The sequence below is a fragment of the Miscanthus floridulus genome, unplaced genomic scaffold (assembly GCF_019320115.1).
Source record: "Miscanthus floridulus cultivar M001 unplaced genomic scaffold, ASM1932011v1 fs_780_1_2, whole genome shotgun sequence".
NCBI classification, from domain to species: domain Eukaryota; kingdom Viridiplantae; phylum Streptophyta; class Magnoliopsida; order Poales; family Poaceae; genus Miscanthus; species Miscanthus floridulus.
In genome coordinates, this window is record NW_027097263.1 from 43,113 (window position 1) to 60,000 (window position 16,888).

Below are 16,888 nucleotides of genomic sequence, written 5' to 3' on the forward strand. Positions count from 1 at the left end.
TGGACACCTGAGATCATATGCACAGTGATGTCGGTGCCTACGTGTTCTCCATGAATGATGAAAGCGTCGATAGCTCAGCCGACAAGCTGATCTCGCTCAGTAGTCGTTGCGTTCGTCAGCTTGCGCACATGCATGTCGTTAGCCAAGTTCCAGGCTTCCAGCCCATCCATCGTTGCTGGCGCATACTTGTCCACTCACATCGGCCCCACTTGCAACACCGATATATTACTTCGTCTACTGCTAATACAGGCGTACTGCACAGCCTAACAGCACCAGTTCGATTTGGATGGTGACTGTTCTTTTGGTCTACGGATAACAGCCGCGTGAGCTAGGAATTTGCTAGGCAGTTACATAAATCATACGACGCAAATATTGATAAATTACGGCAGACTGGGCATTCTCAATGAACCACGTTTCTCCGGCTCATTTTCCGTGCCACAAAAGGGGTGAAAGCTACTTGGCGACAATGGCACACATCTAAATATTATGCAACAATATATATTTCGCTACACATTGGGCAAACAGATTCCATTGCAGCGTGGTGCCCTGGCACAAAATCTGGGTCAACTCAAATTCAGTCACTAAGACAACGCTCCGCACCCATGTTATAGCATCAAAACTTGAGATTTGAGGTCGATTCCATTAAATATGAATGTTCCCCGCAACGGCACAAACTGCTTGGTGACCAGCTGAAAGACAAGAGGGAAAACAAACACCCATAAGTAATAGAAACTTTTTCCATTCCAAATGCATGCACATTCCCACTAGTGTCCAAGCATATACCATCCTATGAATTCAAATCACATTTTCTCCCATTTTCTCCAATATTGTGTGAAACCCTGGAATTATGTATCTATTCAGGATTGCAGGGAATGCTGTATAAGGGGCCCACATACCTTAATTACTTCTTGGGAAGCAACTCCACCGACAAAAGCAGCCACTGGATGGATCTCCGCACCCCCAAACCGGCACATTTCGGTTATCAGGTCTTCGGATAAGAATGCTCCGTTCAAACCCATCTCACTTAGCACTGAAACCGCAACTGTCTTCAGCCTAGGGATATCCTCATCAATCTCACTACCGAATCCAGTGTATAATCAGTATTATAAAAAAAAAAGCAGATCATTTCTCTTAAAGGCTTTGTTGTTGTTGTATTTCTCTACATGTGGGATAATAATGTTCACCAATAGCAAATGAACATTTCTCTTAAGTACCTGTCGAAGATTCCAGGTAATCTGCTATAATTGGCAGCCAATCGATCAACAGACCGTAGCAGAATGTAGAAGTTCATTGCGTAACTGCAATGACACAATTGATAGTCATTGGAGAAGACATTTAAAAAATCTAAAACAACGGGCCAGCTATTCCAACAAAAAAGTAAATCATACAGAATATCATAAGTATTTATGAGATGACATATGACGTCCAAGCTAAATGCTTGATATTGAAAGCATTCACATTCCGATTGTAAGTAGGTTTTAAGAACTCTATATAAATCTGAAAAAAAAATGCTAACACTGCAACATCCTAGAATTGCCTAGTAGTTAAGGTGGCATGTTACTATATAATAATCATTGTAGAAACGGTAACGGAATTAATAATAAGAAATCTGTATAGCACTTTCTTTTACATCAACTAAACGAACACCAAAATAAATAGAGGTGGAAAAGCAAAAACAGAGTAATGGATGCTGACCTGTAGTCTTCATCAGTGAAATACCTCTGAATCTCAGAGACAATTGGAGAGCTAAATTCCTCCTCAAAACTACGATATCTACAAATCTAAACATTGGAAATTATTCAGCAAAGATGACAAACTGGTAAAAATGGCATTTTGGGGTACTTATTTACACTTATAATCGATTATGAATATACAAATTTGAAATTAAACCAGAAACCACTGATAGGTGCAACACTAAATAGAGTGTGTCCGTAAATTTAAAACTAATGTTGTGCCTGCACTAATCATTATTCTATTCTTCTGAGAGAGCAAGCAGCAATCTCATCATGCCAATAAAATCGCCTTTATCCAATTTATTATAATTCTGGCATGGATAACCAGACATTGAAGTCATCACTCATCACTACAACATATTAATTGTTACAATGACTGCATCAGGCAATAAGATGTCAGGTTGTCAAAACATGTTATCTAAAGAAAGCAGCTTACCCTTAGTTTCCTAGAATTTTTACAAAATGTTTTGATATATGCTCTTGAAATAGAATCCGGATCTCTACCAATCCGTTTCAAGATTTCCTTTACATGATGCTCCAGGGCAAGACAGTCAAATTCTGCCTTAGCTTGGTAAATCTTTTGTAGGCTTACATAATACCTGTAAGATGACACAAGAGAAACATTACAAAGTTCACACGAAATGGTAGCAGAATTTAAAACTAGAGATGTCAACTGTAGGACACTTACTCAGTAAGAGAAGTCATATCAGGTATTGTTCCCTCCAGAGGTAGCTCACCATTGCCCTCCTTTGCAATAAACTCCTATCAATTGACAGGAGAAAGCAACGCATATTTTTGAGACATAGACACCATGGTAAAAAAAATGCTTATATGTGGACTGTCTATGTACAATATGCAAGCAGCTTCCATGTATAAACATTTCCAGGGTTTCTATTTTTCTAAGTTGGACTTCTTCAACAAATGAAACTAATAGGTTCAGCTTAGAAGCCTTCAAAATCAGAAGTGCCTGACACTGGATTCATGTTTTATAACAGGGTTCTAGCTCTAGAAGAGTGAATTTGACATTTCAATCTGACTAAATCCAAATTTTAGTTTGAGCCCAAAGCACATCTAGAACTGGGCCAATGAAGTCCAACTGCATACTGTATAAGGCATCTCGGTTATATTAGCAGCCTGATATATTAGCATAAATGCAGCTTTCGCATTCTCATTGTCCAAGTGGCTGCGTTGCACATATTTTAGACAGCTTAACAACATTTATGGCCTGAGATTTTGGCATGAACTATAGCAGTAAGATGCAATTAAGATACCAAGAAAAGAAACTTCCTGATCTGCTTTTAACAACAGCAAAGGAGGTCAAGAAACTTTTAACCATGGTATGCTAGCTTTTACTGAATGGCCCCCATCATAGCATATAACACAAGTCGACATTAAGTAGTAAATACATTTGACTCACAAGATGATAGGTACCTTTAAAGCAGCCACTAAAATCCAGAAATCTGACGATGATGAATTGACTTCCGCAGAGTCATCATCAATTATCTGATGGATTTCATTACCTGGCAGATATTAATCATGAGTCAGAAACTGCATGTTTTATGTTGTATGCACTATTTTGTACGAGTCACTCTATGCTTGAACTTATGCATCATAAGCAATAAGAACATAATACCATACAACAGGATTGGCAAGGCCAATTAGGTTAAATCCAGAGCATGATTAAAAAAACTGTATGCTACTATTGTCCAAATAATGTAATCAGAAATAGCTTCAACAAATTTTAATTAAAATGAAGTCATTGCAGATAACCCATAGCCACTATTTTCTTTAAGCTATCTACTATTGTGCAAGCATCAACTTGTTCTATAGTAATGGATCCACACCCTCCCAATCCCAACATCTACACCTAAATCTAAACAGATAAGAAAGCACCAAATCTCAAATGGGATCATCATTATACATTATACAGTTCACAAAAGAGAGATGTAATTGTGAATATCTTGTTATATGTTTGCAGCAAAAATGAGTGGCATGTTACATGTTAGTGTTAGAACATTATACAAGTGCACAGCCCCGGATCAGCATTGTAATTCGTGATCAAGTACCTAGAAAATTCGGAAAGGGTATACACACATCAAGGTACGAACTGGTAGAGATATTGCAACTGATGTTCATTGCAGCAATCAAACAAAATGTGATACCTTCCATCAGGCAATAAGACCACTCACATATGACATCAAACATCCAACAATAATGAAGTCTGGATGGAATGCTTGAAATCTGATCTATGTAAAATTGTAGATCTAAAATGTCCAGCTGAGCATTTGATAGAAAATAGAGGTGGATAAGCTATCTATTGAAAGTGCTAGGCTCGACAACATTTTCCGTATTAAGATAGTAAGATTCAGAAAAAGGCCATGTGAAACAACTACTGACTCAAATGCAGACAATATGTGAACATGCCAAATCATAAATTTAGGATAAAGCCCTTTTGGCCAACTTACTGATTCCTGGAGTGACTGAGACTTTATATGAAGAGTCCACAGCTTCTTTGTAATTTTCCTCATCTACATTAAGCATATGGGCTCGAATTAGGTCCTGGTAAAAGTAACAATTTAGTTAGTGCCTTGACAGTCCTAAAACCACATTAACAGTTCGTTTACTTGATGACTCACTCAACAGTACTAAAAGAGTGTACCTTAAATTCCTTTTTCTCTTGCCTAGTTGCAGGCATGTTACCATCATGTGCATCTGCCCATTTTTCTGCAAGTCTCACAAGAATAACAATGTATGGAGTATGTTTGTGGACAACAGGATCTTTATCATTTATGTCAATTGATTTTGCAAATCTGCAAAACATGTGTCAACAATAACAGTGAACTTGTGTTAATGACAAAACTATTACACACTGTTATGTGCAAAATGAAGGTATGAATATGTTCTTACTGCTTTAGTTCAGTCCATGGATTGTGAAGTCGCAAATCATCCAAGAAGTGGTCTGGTTTTGATTCTATGACACAGTGCTCCTGGACAACAATAAATAAATATGTGAATGTGAATCTTTCCAAAATGCTTTTGTTATGACTTCCCCCAAAGGCGGTAACTCCCAAAAAGGGAAAACCCCACATACAACATGACCCAGATAGCATGGCCTTGTACTCGTATGCAACTATGAATGTATTGCTATCTGCAACTGCGATGTCATGATAATTAATTATGTGTTCACACTGAAGAGATTAGTTTTTGGACATAAACATATCAAAGTACCTTGACGCTAACCCTGACCAAACCGGTTAGACCATATGAACGTGCAGCAACCAAAACGATGTCTGCTTTCCTGCAGATATCATCTAGCTTCAGTAAAGAACTCTCTGGAAGCTGCAACGTAGAAGATAAAACAGCGCATTAAAAAATATTTTGAGTTATACTGTATACAAATGTTTTGCCAGCAATACTACAAAAAAAAAGATTAAGGAACTCTACTAGCACCAGTATCAATAAAACCTGAAGGAATAATCAAACTGTAGCGCTACAGACCAAAACCATATTATTATGTTAAAAAAGAAGGCAAACTATAGAAACTAGTATTATCAAAATATGCTTCTGGCCGATGAATCAACTACAAAATTTAACAGCTAGCCAATCATTGATGGGACATATCAAGTGCTAATTTAGAGCCTGTTTGGTTGGACGCCTGGGGATTGTTTGGTTGGAGGCCTGTGCCTAAGAATGCTAATGAGAGAGTATGCATAACATCAATGCGCTTTTATATATATATGGTGTGCGATTAAAAAACTAGATGATTTAGATTAATGTTATTTTTCAAGGTTAACTTAAAAATTATTCTATAATAGAAAATAACTAATAGAAGCTGATTTCTGCGTCTAATAAGCCGGCTGAAGCTGATTTGTTGTGAGAGAAAAACACTGTACCATGGCTGATAAGCCAGGCTGATAAGTTCAAGCGAACAAGGCGTATACTTAATTTGTATGTGTATAGTAATAAAGCCCAACATATTTAATTAGTTTTTCAAATAAATAATATTGATTAAGTTGTGTTCCATCATTATATGTTATTACTTTCCTGACATTAGCAACTAATCACTATCATTAGCCCAGGCAACATTGATCCAGGAGCTCAATTTTGGTTGCCTGGCTGACCATGCACTCGCCTGGTTCAGGAAGCATATCAGGGTCATCCAAACGGAGCACAGGCTAAGACCTACAACAACAACAACAACATAACCTTTCAGTCCCAAGCAAGTTGGGGTATGCTAGAGTTGAAACCCACCAAGAGCCCCAAGTCACGGTTCAGGCACTTCAATAGCTGCTTTCCAAGTATTATATTCAAACATAGATCTCTAGGTATATCCCAAGCTTTCAAATCTCTTTTTATTGCCTCTCCCATGTCAATTTTGGTCTTCCTCTACCTCTCCTCATATTATTAGCATGTCAATTTCGGTCTTCCTCTACCTCTCCTCATATTATTAGCTTGGCTTAGGACTCCACAATGCACTGGTGCCTCTGGAGGTCTCATTTGGACATGGTCAAACCACCTCAACCGATGTTGTACAAGCTTTTCTTCAATTGGTGCTACCTCTAGGCGATCACGTATATCATCGTTCTGAACTCGGTCCATTCTTGTGTGACCGTAAATCCATCGCAACATACGCATTTCTGCAACACTCAGTTGTTGAATATATCGAATCTTTGTAGACCAACATTTTGCTCCATACAACATAGCCGGTCTAATCGCCAGTCTATAGAACTTGCCTTTTAGCTTTTGTGGTACCCTCTTGTCACAGAGAATGCCAGAAGCTTGTCGCCACTACCCTGCTTTGATTCTATGGCTAACGTCCTCATCAATATCTCCATCCCTTTGTAGCATCGATCCCATCGATCCCAGATACCGAAAGGTATCCTTTTTAGGCACTACTTGACCTTCCAAACTCACATCTCCCTCCTCCTGTACAACTCCGCCAAAGTCGCATCTCATGTATTCGGTTTTAGTTCTGCTCAATCTAAAACCTTTAGACTCAAGGGTCTGCCGCCATAACTCTAGTTTCCTATTTACTCCCGCCTGGCTTTCGTCCACTAACACTACATCATCAGCGAACAGCATACACCAAGGGATATCCCCTTGTATGTTCCTGGTAACCTCATCCATTACCAAGACAAAGAGATACGGGCTTAAGGCTGACCCTTGATGAAGTCCAATTTTAATTGGGAAGTAATATGTGTTACCATCGTTTGTTCGAACACTAGTCACAACATTGTTGTACATGTCCTTGATGAAGGTCACGTACTTTGATGGGACTTTATGTTTGTCCAAAGACCACCACATAACATTTCTTGATATCTTGTCATAAGCCTTTTCCAAGTCAATGAAAACCAAGTAGAGGTCCTTCTTCTGCTCTCTAAACCGCTCCATAACCTGTCTTATTAAGAAGATTGCTTCTATGGTTGACCTTCCGGGCATGAAACCAAATTGGTTTGTTGATATCTGCGTCGTTCCTCGCAGGCGCTGATCGATGACTCTCTCCCATAACTTCATAGTGTGGCTCGTCAACTTAATTCCCCGATAATTAGTACAACTTTAGATATCTCCCTTGTTCTTGTAGATTGGTACCAATATGCTTCTTCTCCACTCCTCAGGCATCTTGTTCGATCAAAAGATATTGTTGAACATCTTGGTTAGCCATACTATAGCTATATCCCCGAGACATCTCCACACCTTGATTGGGATACCATCAGGGCCCATCGCTTTGCCCCCTTTCAACCTTTGACCTATCCCGGTAAAAATGCTCCAGGGTCTCATCCAACGAGCCCTTAGTGCAAGGTTTTGCCGTCACAAATGCCAAGAGGGGCAGCTATGCATTATCTATTGTGTATGCATTTGACAGAACAGTGAGTGGCTTGGTCCAATGCCATATTACTGTCAAAACACCATGTCTACGGAAACTGGGTTATAACTAATACACAAAGTATAATGTTTGCCTAATGCACCGAAATGCACTGCTCTGGCATAACAATAATTTAAAATCTATCTGGTACATAGGAGAGACATGACATTCAAAGTGTTAATAAGAATCATTCGTTCATATAAACTTCTTTCACAAAGTATAAACTTTATTAGAACATAAATTGAGAGATGACATGTATGGTTATTGAGAGCTATGAAATCTACTAATATTCCTCTTGCTGGTTTCATCTCTTAAACATTTTTGTTTCACGTAAAACATAAGTGTTCATAAAACCAAAAGTTCTAGCTAGCACCAGCAGACTAATCATGCTCTTGCAATTTATCTCAAAAGTAGACTGAAGAACACACCTGAGTAGCAATGACAACAGTAAACTGGGAAAAGAACGATGGATTAGTGTCTATCAAATGAGCTGGAAACTCCTCAACAAACTTGGCTTTAACAGCGTCATTAAGCTCTTGTAGGAAAGAACATATAGATTTAGCTCTTGGTTGCCCCAAACATCCTTCATCCACTGCATGCAAATTTAAGGTCCCAGAATACGAGTTCCATCAACTTCGTGCGGATGAATTCAGAAGAACAGGTGGAATCACAAAGCGAAGAAATTACACAGAAAATTGTTCCCCAGATCAGATGCTTCAACTTTGGAGCCATCAACAACAGTCACACTTCCTATTCCTCCAAGCACGAGGTTCTTCAACGCTTCTGTTCCAGTAGGACCACAGTTAAGCAAGCATATGCTAGCCTTCTCCAGTGCAGCCTGACCTTGATCACCCCATATCCTGCGCTTTGCAGTTAACACGTAACAGGTGTCTTTCAATATCTGGGCATGCAATCCGATCAAGTAGGCAGTAGAATAATCTGGAAAAATAACAAGCTTGTACCTAACAAACTACAGGTTAAATGACAGAATGGATTTCATTAGTTTTAATAAACAATGCTTGTGTCATGGATTAATAATTCCAATACACCACTACCAGCTCATAAGAATTTGCAACAGAAAACTAGGGTTATTTTGCTGTTGCCTCAACAACTAATGAATAAGACCAGTAGGTAATGCTGAATTGCTGGCTGCAAATAGCTTAATTTCAAAGTAACGCTGAGTCACTGATCATACTGCCATGTGCCATGCAAGACCACAACGCAAGACCAGTCTAAGGGTCAAACCAAGCAGATTAAAACAGGGGCAGACTAGAGCTACTGGCTGTGATGGCAACCAGAAATCACCAACTTAGGCAAAGATAAGTTAATTGACAACACTTATAGACATTTAAGGTTTATTATAGTCAGGTTCTGATATTTGTACTGACCAAAGTGCAGTCTCGCATAATTACAAAGGCGGCAACAAATAATTAGTAACTTTATATGGAGTTGTAGCTTAGGCAATAGACGCACCCGTTACCCAGGTCTGCTAATTCAGTTGCTTATCCAGAACCAGTAAAGTAAATCACTATTAGATTGCATCTTGCCATCAGAATGCCATACACTACCTAAAAAGTTGTAGCAAATTCCTTGTGCATAACAGATGAACCTAACAATAAATAAATCGGTACCCACCAATGTAGGAGCAAGCAAACCCAGCTCTAATGCAAGCCTTCACAGTTGGACTGACAACATAGCGCTCGAGAGCCAAAAACCAAAGGAGCCTAAACCCTAGTCGCCGCGGCACATCCAGATCGATCTCGAACCGAATCAAATAAGCAGAATTACATCGCTGCAGGACCCCTAAACCCTAGAATCGACCGACGCTAAGCGCTCGGAATCTACCCATCGACTACGCGGAGACGATTAGGAGGGAGAGCGCAGATGCACGTCGAAGGGTTACCTGAGCTGGCGATCGTACTTGGTCTTGGGCTCGGCGACCACGCCGGCGGCGGCCATGGCTGCGGAACGGGGCGGGGCGGGGCGGGGCGGAGGGGAGGCCGCTGCGGTCTCTACTCTCCCTGTGGCCTGGGGTTTTCGGAGTTCAGATCGCTTCGCCCCGCTACACTCCGGCGAGGAATAAAGCGGCGGAGCGGAACGAGCATAGCTTCTCCACGAAGCTGGGCCAGCTCAATAAGGTACCGGGCCAGAATATAGCCCGAAACAGATGGATGTATCGGCCCAGTAGAGCGTACTATCTGAGAGGCCAAGTTTGGCTAGAGCTGGCCCTGGCCCAGAGTAATCAAGTGGAAATTTAGGAGATTTTTTTAATCTAATTTAGGAGATTTTATTTGGAGCGAAATTGCATGCACCATAACTGTTCCAATCAGAACCTGACTGACTTCATCACGATTAAAAAAACTAAAAAAAGATGCTTCAGGTTCAAGAACAAGGTTTATCTGATGTACTCGTACGTCACTAGAAAGGTTGGGGTTAGTAGTCGTCTTCGTTAAAGAAGTAGGGGAAGATGCGTTGTGCCAGACACTCACTCAGGCAGGCAGGCAGCCAATTGCTCAACATCGATGTTGTTCAGATATGCACTGCAGCCTGCAGGCAGAATAACAACATATCTAATGATGGAGCTCTGAATTCTGATGTCCTGATTGCTGCCAGTTAAGGAGCAACAAGGGATAAAGTAGGTCTAATGGCTAGGAATCATGGATTACTTTTTGCTTATTATTCGGATCGATCATTGTGCACTAGTACTCCACTAGCGTGCTGCTTTCCGCTTCGTTTTTTTTTTCATTCAAGTTGGGAGGGGGCCTAGGTCTGCAGAGGCCACATGGCTCGTTGATATTGGAGATCCGCGCTTGATATACGTAAACAAAAATTAAGCAAATGAATTATTATGTCCGTTCAAAGTCAGATAAGATTGTCAAATCGGAAATTTGCGAGTCAGAGGCCGGACAGATGCGACGGCCACCTCGTTCAGAATGAGTTCGGGAAACAAAGTCGCCTCTTACAAAATTCAGTACCTGTTAAGTACAATACCAGCCAGTGCGATTATGCAAGGGACTATAACGACATCTAGATATGTTAACACCGTTATTCTACTAATCCTCTCAGCATCATCAGACAAGGAATGATACAAAGAGTGATGGCAGTTTATCCTAATTGTCCGTGCGCGTGAGAACATGAGCTGAACAGGACTATTATCCTCAGTCTGTTCGGTTGGCTGGTTCGTATCGTTGCTGGTTCGTAAAGAAGTACTGTTGGCTGGTGTGTGTGAGAGAAAAATACTGTTCCAGCTGGAAATTTACGATCGTTTACGACAAGCCACAGCCAAACGAACAGGCTGCAGTCATCGCTATCGATCCACGCGTGGGTTCAAGAGCTGAACATCAGCGCCCGTTAAATTTGAAAAAAAAATCTTAATTTTATAGTCAAATAACAAATCCAAGTGTCGATCATGCATCTCAAGTCTACTCTATCATGTTTGATATTTAATGCCACGAAGAAGCCGCAAGTCAGCTGCTAGAACTAAAGTCAAACGTCCCTTTGCGCATGCAAGCTCAAACAAGTAATCCCCGTTCGTTCGTAGACTTTGTAACCATGCATCCTATAAATAGCACACAAACCTCTCTCACTGTAGCGTATCATCATCACACAGCAGGCGGCAGCCCATCGACGAGCATTTCCTGCCGATGAAGAGGCTCACGTTCGGACAGCAGGAGCCGGAGCAGCCGGGCGTCATCAGCGTGGCCGAGGGGGTCATGTTGCTGCTCGCGCGCAGCGGCGGCGGCGAGCCGTCGGCGTCGCCGCGCGTGTTCGAGTGCAAGACGTGCAGCCGCCGGTTCCCGTCGTTCCAGGCGCTGGGCGGGCACCGCGCGAGCCACAAGCGCCCGCGGGCGGCCGAGCCGGCCAAGGCCCGCGCGCACGGCTGCGCGGTGTGCGGCGTCGAGTTTGCGCTCGGGCAGGCGCTTGGAGGCCACATGAGGCGCCACCGCGCCGTGACCGACGGCGAGGAGAGCGGCGGCGCCGCTAGCGCCCACGGGCTGGACCTGGACGACGCCGAGGCGAAGCCGGAGGAAGCGAGAGGTCTGCTGGGCTTGGACCTCAACATTGCCCCATGACGGAGCATTTTGGGATTTCGTGTTCAATTCGTTTTTTGTTCTGGTTTTGTAATTCCGGCGTTCTTTTGTACAAAATCACAGTACGACTACGACATGATTGATTTACTTCGTATTCCCTCGATTGAAAAAAAGATTAATATGTAAAAAAGCAACTATGTAATGCAACTTTTGTAGTCAAATAACAAAATCATAGTACAAGACACTACAACTATGTAACGTAACTTTTGTCGTAAAAAAACAACAAGACTTTAGCGTGTATGTGCACACTGAAAAAAAAAACTCACCGCATCCCATGATGACGCACCTAGACAAAGAGCTCACTGGCGTGATTTAGGGCTTCGGAGGTTAGAGCTCAGCATTTAGGGGGTTTCTATGGCTGTCGAACATATAAGGGGGTTTCTAAAGAGTCCATAAAATTAGAGGCAGTGATGATTTATGGCTTCCCAAGTTAGAGCTCAGCGATTAGAGGGTTTCTATGGTTGTCGAACACAAAAGGGGATTTCTAGGGAGACCATTAAATTAGAGGCAATGACGGTCGAGACGGCGGCAAAAGAGTGAGAGAGGCTAACTACTGGACAAGAGGGAGAAGATAGCTTGAGTTTAACAACAGCTGCGACAATGGTGATGGTCTAGGAATGACGAATCAATAATAGTGAGGGAGGGCGGCAGGAGGAGATGCCAAGGAGCAAGAGAAGACGCAGCTGACTCACACGTAAAGATGGCAACGGGTCGGGTAAGATGCGGGTAGAGCAATTGCCCGCCCACAAGCATACCCGCGAATTTATTTCTTACCCGTACCCGCAATGGATGTCGGGTAAAATTTCTTACCCATACCCGTACCCGCCGGGTATAGCACAATCACAGACAATGAGTATGACGAATATACAACAAAACACATACTAAACTAGGGAGATGGGAGTGGCTGAGGGAGAGGAGGATAAGGTTGTCAAGTGAATGCTCAGGTTATATACTAGGGTTTTTTTTTTTTTGTTGGGTTGGGCTATTTCCTATTGGCCAAAAGACATAGCTTTGTGGGCTACTTTGCTCATATACCGGAGTCTCGGATATCCACGGGTTACCCACGGGCGAAGTTGCTTACCCGTGCCCTACCCACACTATTGCAGGTACCCGACCCAACCTTGCCCACGGGTGGAATTTCCTGCCCATGCCTATCGGGTACAAAACCCACGGGTATTCGCGCCCACAGGCAAAATTGCCATCCTTACACGCCATAGCTGTATTTTTTTTATAAAAAAAACATAGTACTCCTTTCATCCACTGAACAATGTAACTATGGAATTTGTTCAAGTCAAACTAGATGACCAAATCTATAGTAAATATATAAATAAACTTTACTCTCCAACTAAATTTATTATGAAAAATATATTGCATAATTAATCAATAGTAAATGTTAGCACTTCTTTATATAAGTTCGATCAAACTTCAAATCGTTTGACCAAAACAGAATATCTGGAGTTGCATCTTTTGTGGATAGAGAGAACCATATAACTGAAACAGAATATATGGAGTTGTAGCGTCCACGAGATCAAACCAACCACCCAGTTGTATCCACGCTCGTGGTTATCAAGAGCAGAATTTCCACAATATAGCAAGTAATTGTTCTGACTTAACACCCATTTGTCCAAATCACAACAATTGCAATAACTCAAGAAGCACAAGGAGATAGTAGCTGCCAAAGAATAAAATGATGAAAATTACATGCGCAAAAACGCCACTATCTTGCCGTGACAACTGTTCAGGAGCCGCAGCAAGCTGATTTCTGTGCCGCCGCTGCATCAGATTCCCCTTCAGCCTTGATCTTGATAGTTCGATCCTGCAAACACACAAGCCAAGGAACTGTGGAAGAGAAAGCAGACGTGTCAAAGGCTCAAAGCTATGAAAAGGGTTGCACCTCAGGCTTGGAATCAGTCTCTGAAAGTCTCTGTTTGATATCCCTTGCTATCGAAAAGAAAACCTGCTCGACATTCAGGTTTGTCTTTGCACTCTGCAGCAAATAATAAAAAACAAATTATGCATCATTTATGGTACAAGAAAGCAATGCCATAGGCAGAAGTTGTCATTTTCACTAACCGTTTCAAAGAACTTTATCCCATATTCGTCAGCGAGAGCTTGCCCCTTTGAAGTGGGCACAGCCTTTACGAAAGAAAAATGAGCATGTAAGAAATAAACGTTATTATAAGTATAAAGTTTAAGAGATCAAATAAGAGTACAAAATAGCTAAGTTGTGTACCCGTTTACTTTCATCCATATCAGCTTTATTCCCCACCAGAACTTTGTTCACATTATCCGAAGCGTGTTGCTCAATGTTTCTGATCCAATTTCTTATGTCTGCAAGTCAGCACCAATGACAGTATTAGAATTCAGAAATCGAATCTGAACTGATTTATGAAAAAACATTTAAGTACAAGGGTCAGTACTATTGAAAGATGACTCGTCTGTGACATCATACACAAGTAAAATGCCCATTGCTCCCCTGTAGTACGCTGCAAAGAAGAATTGCACAATCACAAACTTCATTGTTATAAAAAAAAAACACAAACTTCAGCCATACAGTGTTTGGAAACGAACCATATTTGCTAAAAGGAAAACAAGCATACCAGTTGTAATAGTGCGGAAACGTTCTTGGCCTGCAGTATCCCAGATCTGCAACTTAATCCGTTTGCCATCCAACTCGACAGTCCTTATCTTGAAGTCTATACTGTTTTCAAAATCCAATGGGTATTAATAAGTCCATACAAACTTTTGCATGTAACTTAATAATTCCTCAATACATAATAATTCCTCTGCATACCCAATAGTGGTAATGAAGCTAGTGGTGAATGATCCATCTGAAAACCTTAACAGGAGACAACTTTTTCCAACACCTACATAAGTACAAAAAATTTGTGATTGAAATATCAGCCGGGTATACTTCCCAAATACATCGGTTGGAAATACTCAATGACTCTAATTTTGGCAGCTGAAGAAACAATGCCGATACGAGAATGGGGTTTTGGTAGGTACATAGAGCAAGATTAGTGACAAGCAAAGCTACATATAGCTTCGTGTCTCAGTTTAAATTAAGAGCATACAGCACCACAAAAAAAATACTGGTCAGAGGAAAATTATATGTGCCCCTACTTGTAGACTTCTGTCAATGGGGAGACATTTTCTCTGGCAAGGAGAACATCAACATACTCATATATTGGAAATGCAAAACAAGGCCAAATAGTGCCAAGCCTTTAATTCATCTTTTTCTATTAAGGAAAAAACTTCTGATTAACTTTTATGCTGTACAATTAGTTAATTTCAACTTCCAACTTGAGGTATTTCAAGTTTATATATTTGTAAGTATTTTGTGACTGAGGCTACGCATGTGAAGCCCAACAACTCCCTAATCTTGACTCTCAAGCGCTTTATATGGATTGCTGGAATAACTCGATGCCCTATCTTGATATGCTTATTATGTTGCAGCAGTTAAATTGTCAATTTAACATCGGATCAAAAATAATGTCAACTATGAACTATCAAAGCCACCCAGGCTGAACCATAGAGATATGCCCACTGATCACCAAACGTAACAAGCAGAGGAAGTCAGTGAATTTCAAAGATTTATGTTCCACTTGCACACGCTAGTGGCGTGTCCAATTGCTGAGAATAAGAAGCTTTGACAGTGCTTGAGGAATGAAAGTCTCCAAAAGCCCAAGAGATTATTCCTGAATTCTGGATGCATAGTGATCAATATACCTACACCAACAATTAAATCTCCACACCTATTTTCGAAGTGTAACAATATTAAGTGTATATTGCGCAGTGCAAGTAGGAGCACAATCAATAGAGAGATATTTTGCAAGTATTTAGTGACATGACATGCATCTGCAGCCCAACAACTCCTTAATCTCAAGCAAACAGAGCCCTTGGTATGGATTGCTTGATTAACTCGATGCCCTATCTTGGTGTGCTTATTCGATTGCATCTATTAATTTGACAAATATAAATAATAATAACCTGAACTATCAGTCTACCAAAGCCACCCAACCTAAACAGTAGAGAGATGCACCCACTGACCAACAAATGTAACAAGCAGAGAAAGTCAGGGAGATGCAAACTCGCAAAGATCTATGCTCCACAGCACATACTAGCCGTGGGTGCAATTGCTGAGAATAATAAAGAAGCTTTGACAGTGCTTGCGGAATGAACATCCTGAAAAGCCAAGAGATTGTTCCTGAATTCTGGATACAGGTAACCAATCTAACTACACCGACAATTAAATCTATGCACCTATTTTCAAAGTGTAACAATATTAAGTGTATATTGCGCAGCGCAAGTAGGAACACGATCACTCCAAAAAGTATGTTACAGTTACACAATCGACAAACCAAGTGCCCTCAAGTGGTTAGATACTTTAGATTCATTCACCCATTCACATTTTGCAGTAACATCAACAGAGATCGAATTAGGAACCAGATCCAAATTGAGACTCCAAATTACGCAAAATACGAAAGGATGACCCCGACGCCACCAAATCTCGCGTAGATCGAGAGAGAGAGAGAGGAGATAGAGAGGCTGAGAGGACCAATGAACTCACCGCTGTCTCCGATGAGGAGGAGTTTGATGAGGTAGTCGTAGTCGGCTCGAGCCCTCGCCGGCGGTGCTGCCATCACGCTTTACCTCCCAATCCCTAGCACCACCACGGAACCAGATCAGATCGGGAACGCAAACCGACACTAACACGGGGCGGAATGGCGAGCCGAACCAAGCGGGGGCGGCCTCGGGGCGGGGGGCTGGTGACCTCTCGGCGTCGTGTTGCCTCACGGTCACAGGGTCGCGGAGGCAGGCAGGCGGTGGAGCGGGAGGCCGAGGCGTCGCGGTAACGGAGACGGGGCGGAGCACCAGGTTGCCTGGCCCTGGCTCGATCGGAGGAAGGGGATGGACGAGCTCGCGTGGGGCGGTGGAATTGGTCTGCTTCGGCCTTTGGACTTTTTTGGGGGGAAATTACAGGTGTCCTCTGGGCGTACTGTTGGGTCGTGCTTCGGCCCATGATGACCCAGTTACTTGTTAGGTACAGTGGCCGTGTGGTACTTGAGTTCAGCTTTAGGTACAGTGGCTGTTCGGTAGTTGAGTTGGGCTAATTTATGGGAAATCAAGCCCATGCATTGGCAATGGGCCGGGTACGATGTAGGTCGAGCAAATACCCACCCGTAAGAATACTCGACACA

General features: G+C 41.9%; 3 protein-coding genes across 4 annotated transcripts; 1 reads left to right on the forward strand and 2 right to left on the reverse strand.

Annotated features, from left to right (window-relative positions):
* Positions 1–457: 457 nt before the first annotated feature.
* Positions 458–9,655, reverse strand: LOC136533069 (NEDD8-activating enzyme E1 regulatory subunit AXR1-like). Of its 2 annotated transcripts, none has more exons than XM_066525631.1 (14): positions 9,500–9,655; positions 8,284–8,456; positions 8,025–8,188; positions 4,962–5,072; positions 4,641–4,720; positions 4,393–4,543; positions 4,199–4,292; positions 3,165–3,253; positions 2,422–2,495; positions 2,170–2,332; positions 1,696–1,781; positions 1,215–1,298; positions 897–1,053; positions 458–689 (listed from the first exon to the last, which is right to left on the reverse strand). In XM_066525631.1, exons 1-14 carry the CDS (start codon positions 9,553–9,555, stop codon positions 606–608), a joined length of 1,566 nt encoding a protein of 521 aa, XP_066381728.1. In that variant the 5' UTR covers positions 9,556–9,655; the 3' UTR covers positions 458–605. The 2 variants fall into 2 exon arrangements, with proteins under 2 accessions (XP_066381728.1, XP_066381727.1); XM_066525630.1 differs by having other exon boundaries at positions 897–1,077.
* Positions 9,656–11,240: 1,585 nt separating this feature from the next.
* Positions 11,241–11,676, forward strand: LOC136533068 (zinc finger protein ZAT12-like). The gene has a single exon (XM_066525629.1). It carries the CDS (start codon positions 11,241–11,243, stop codon positions 11,667–11,669), a length of 429 nt encoding a protein of 142 aa, XP_066381726.1. The 3' UTR covers positions 11,670–11,676.
* Positions 11,677–13,212: 1,536 nt separating this feature from the next.
* LOC136533073 (ras-related protein RABE1c-like) lies at positions 13,213–16,625 on the reverse strand. The gene is made up of 9 exons (XM_066525634.1): positions 16,426–16,625; positions 16,258–16,350; positions 14,482–14,554; positions 14,288–14,388; positions 14,108–14,173; positions 13,921–14,018; positions 13,761–13,823; positions 13,582–13,674; positions 13,213–13,503 (listed from the first exon to the last, which is right to left on the reverse strand). Exons 2-9 carry the CDS (start codon positions 16,328–16,330, stop codon positions 13,426–13,428), a joined length of 645 nt encoding a protein of 214 aa, XP_066381731.1. The 5' UTR covers positions 16,331–16,350; positions 16,426–16,625; the 3' UTR covers positions 13,213–13,425.
* Between the last annotated feature and the right edge of the window lie 263 nt (positions 16,626–16,888).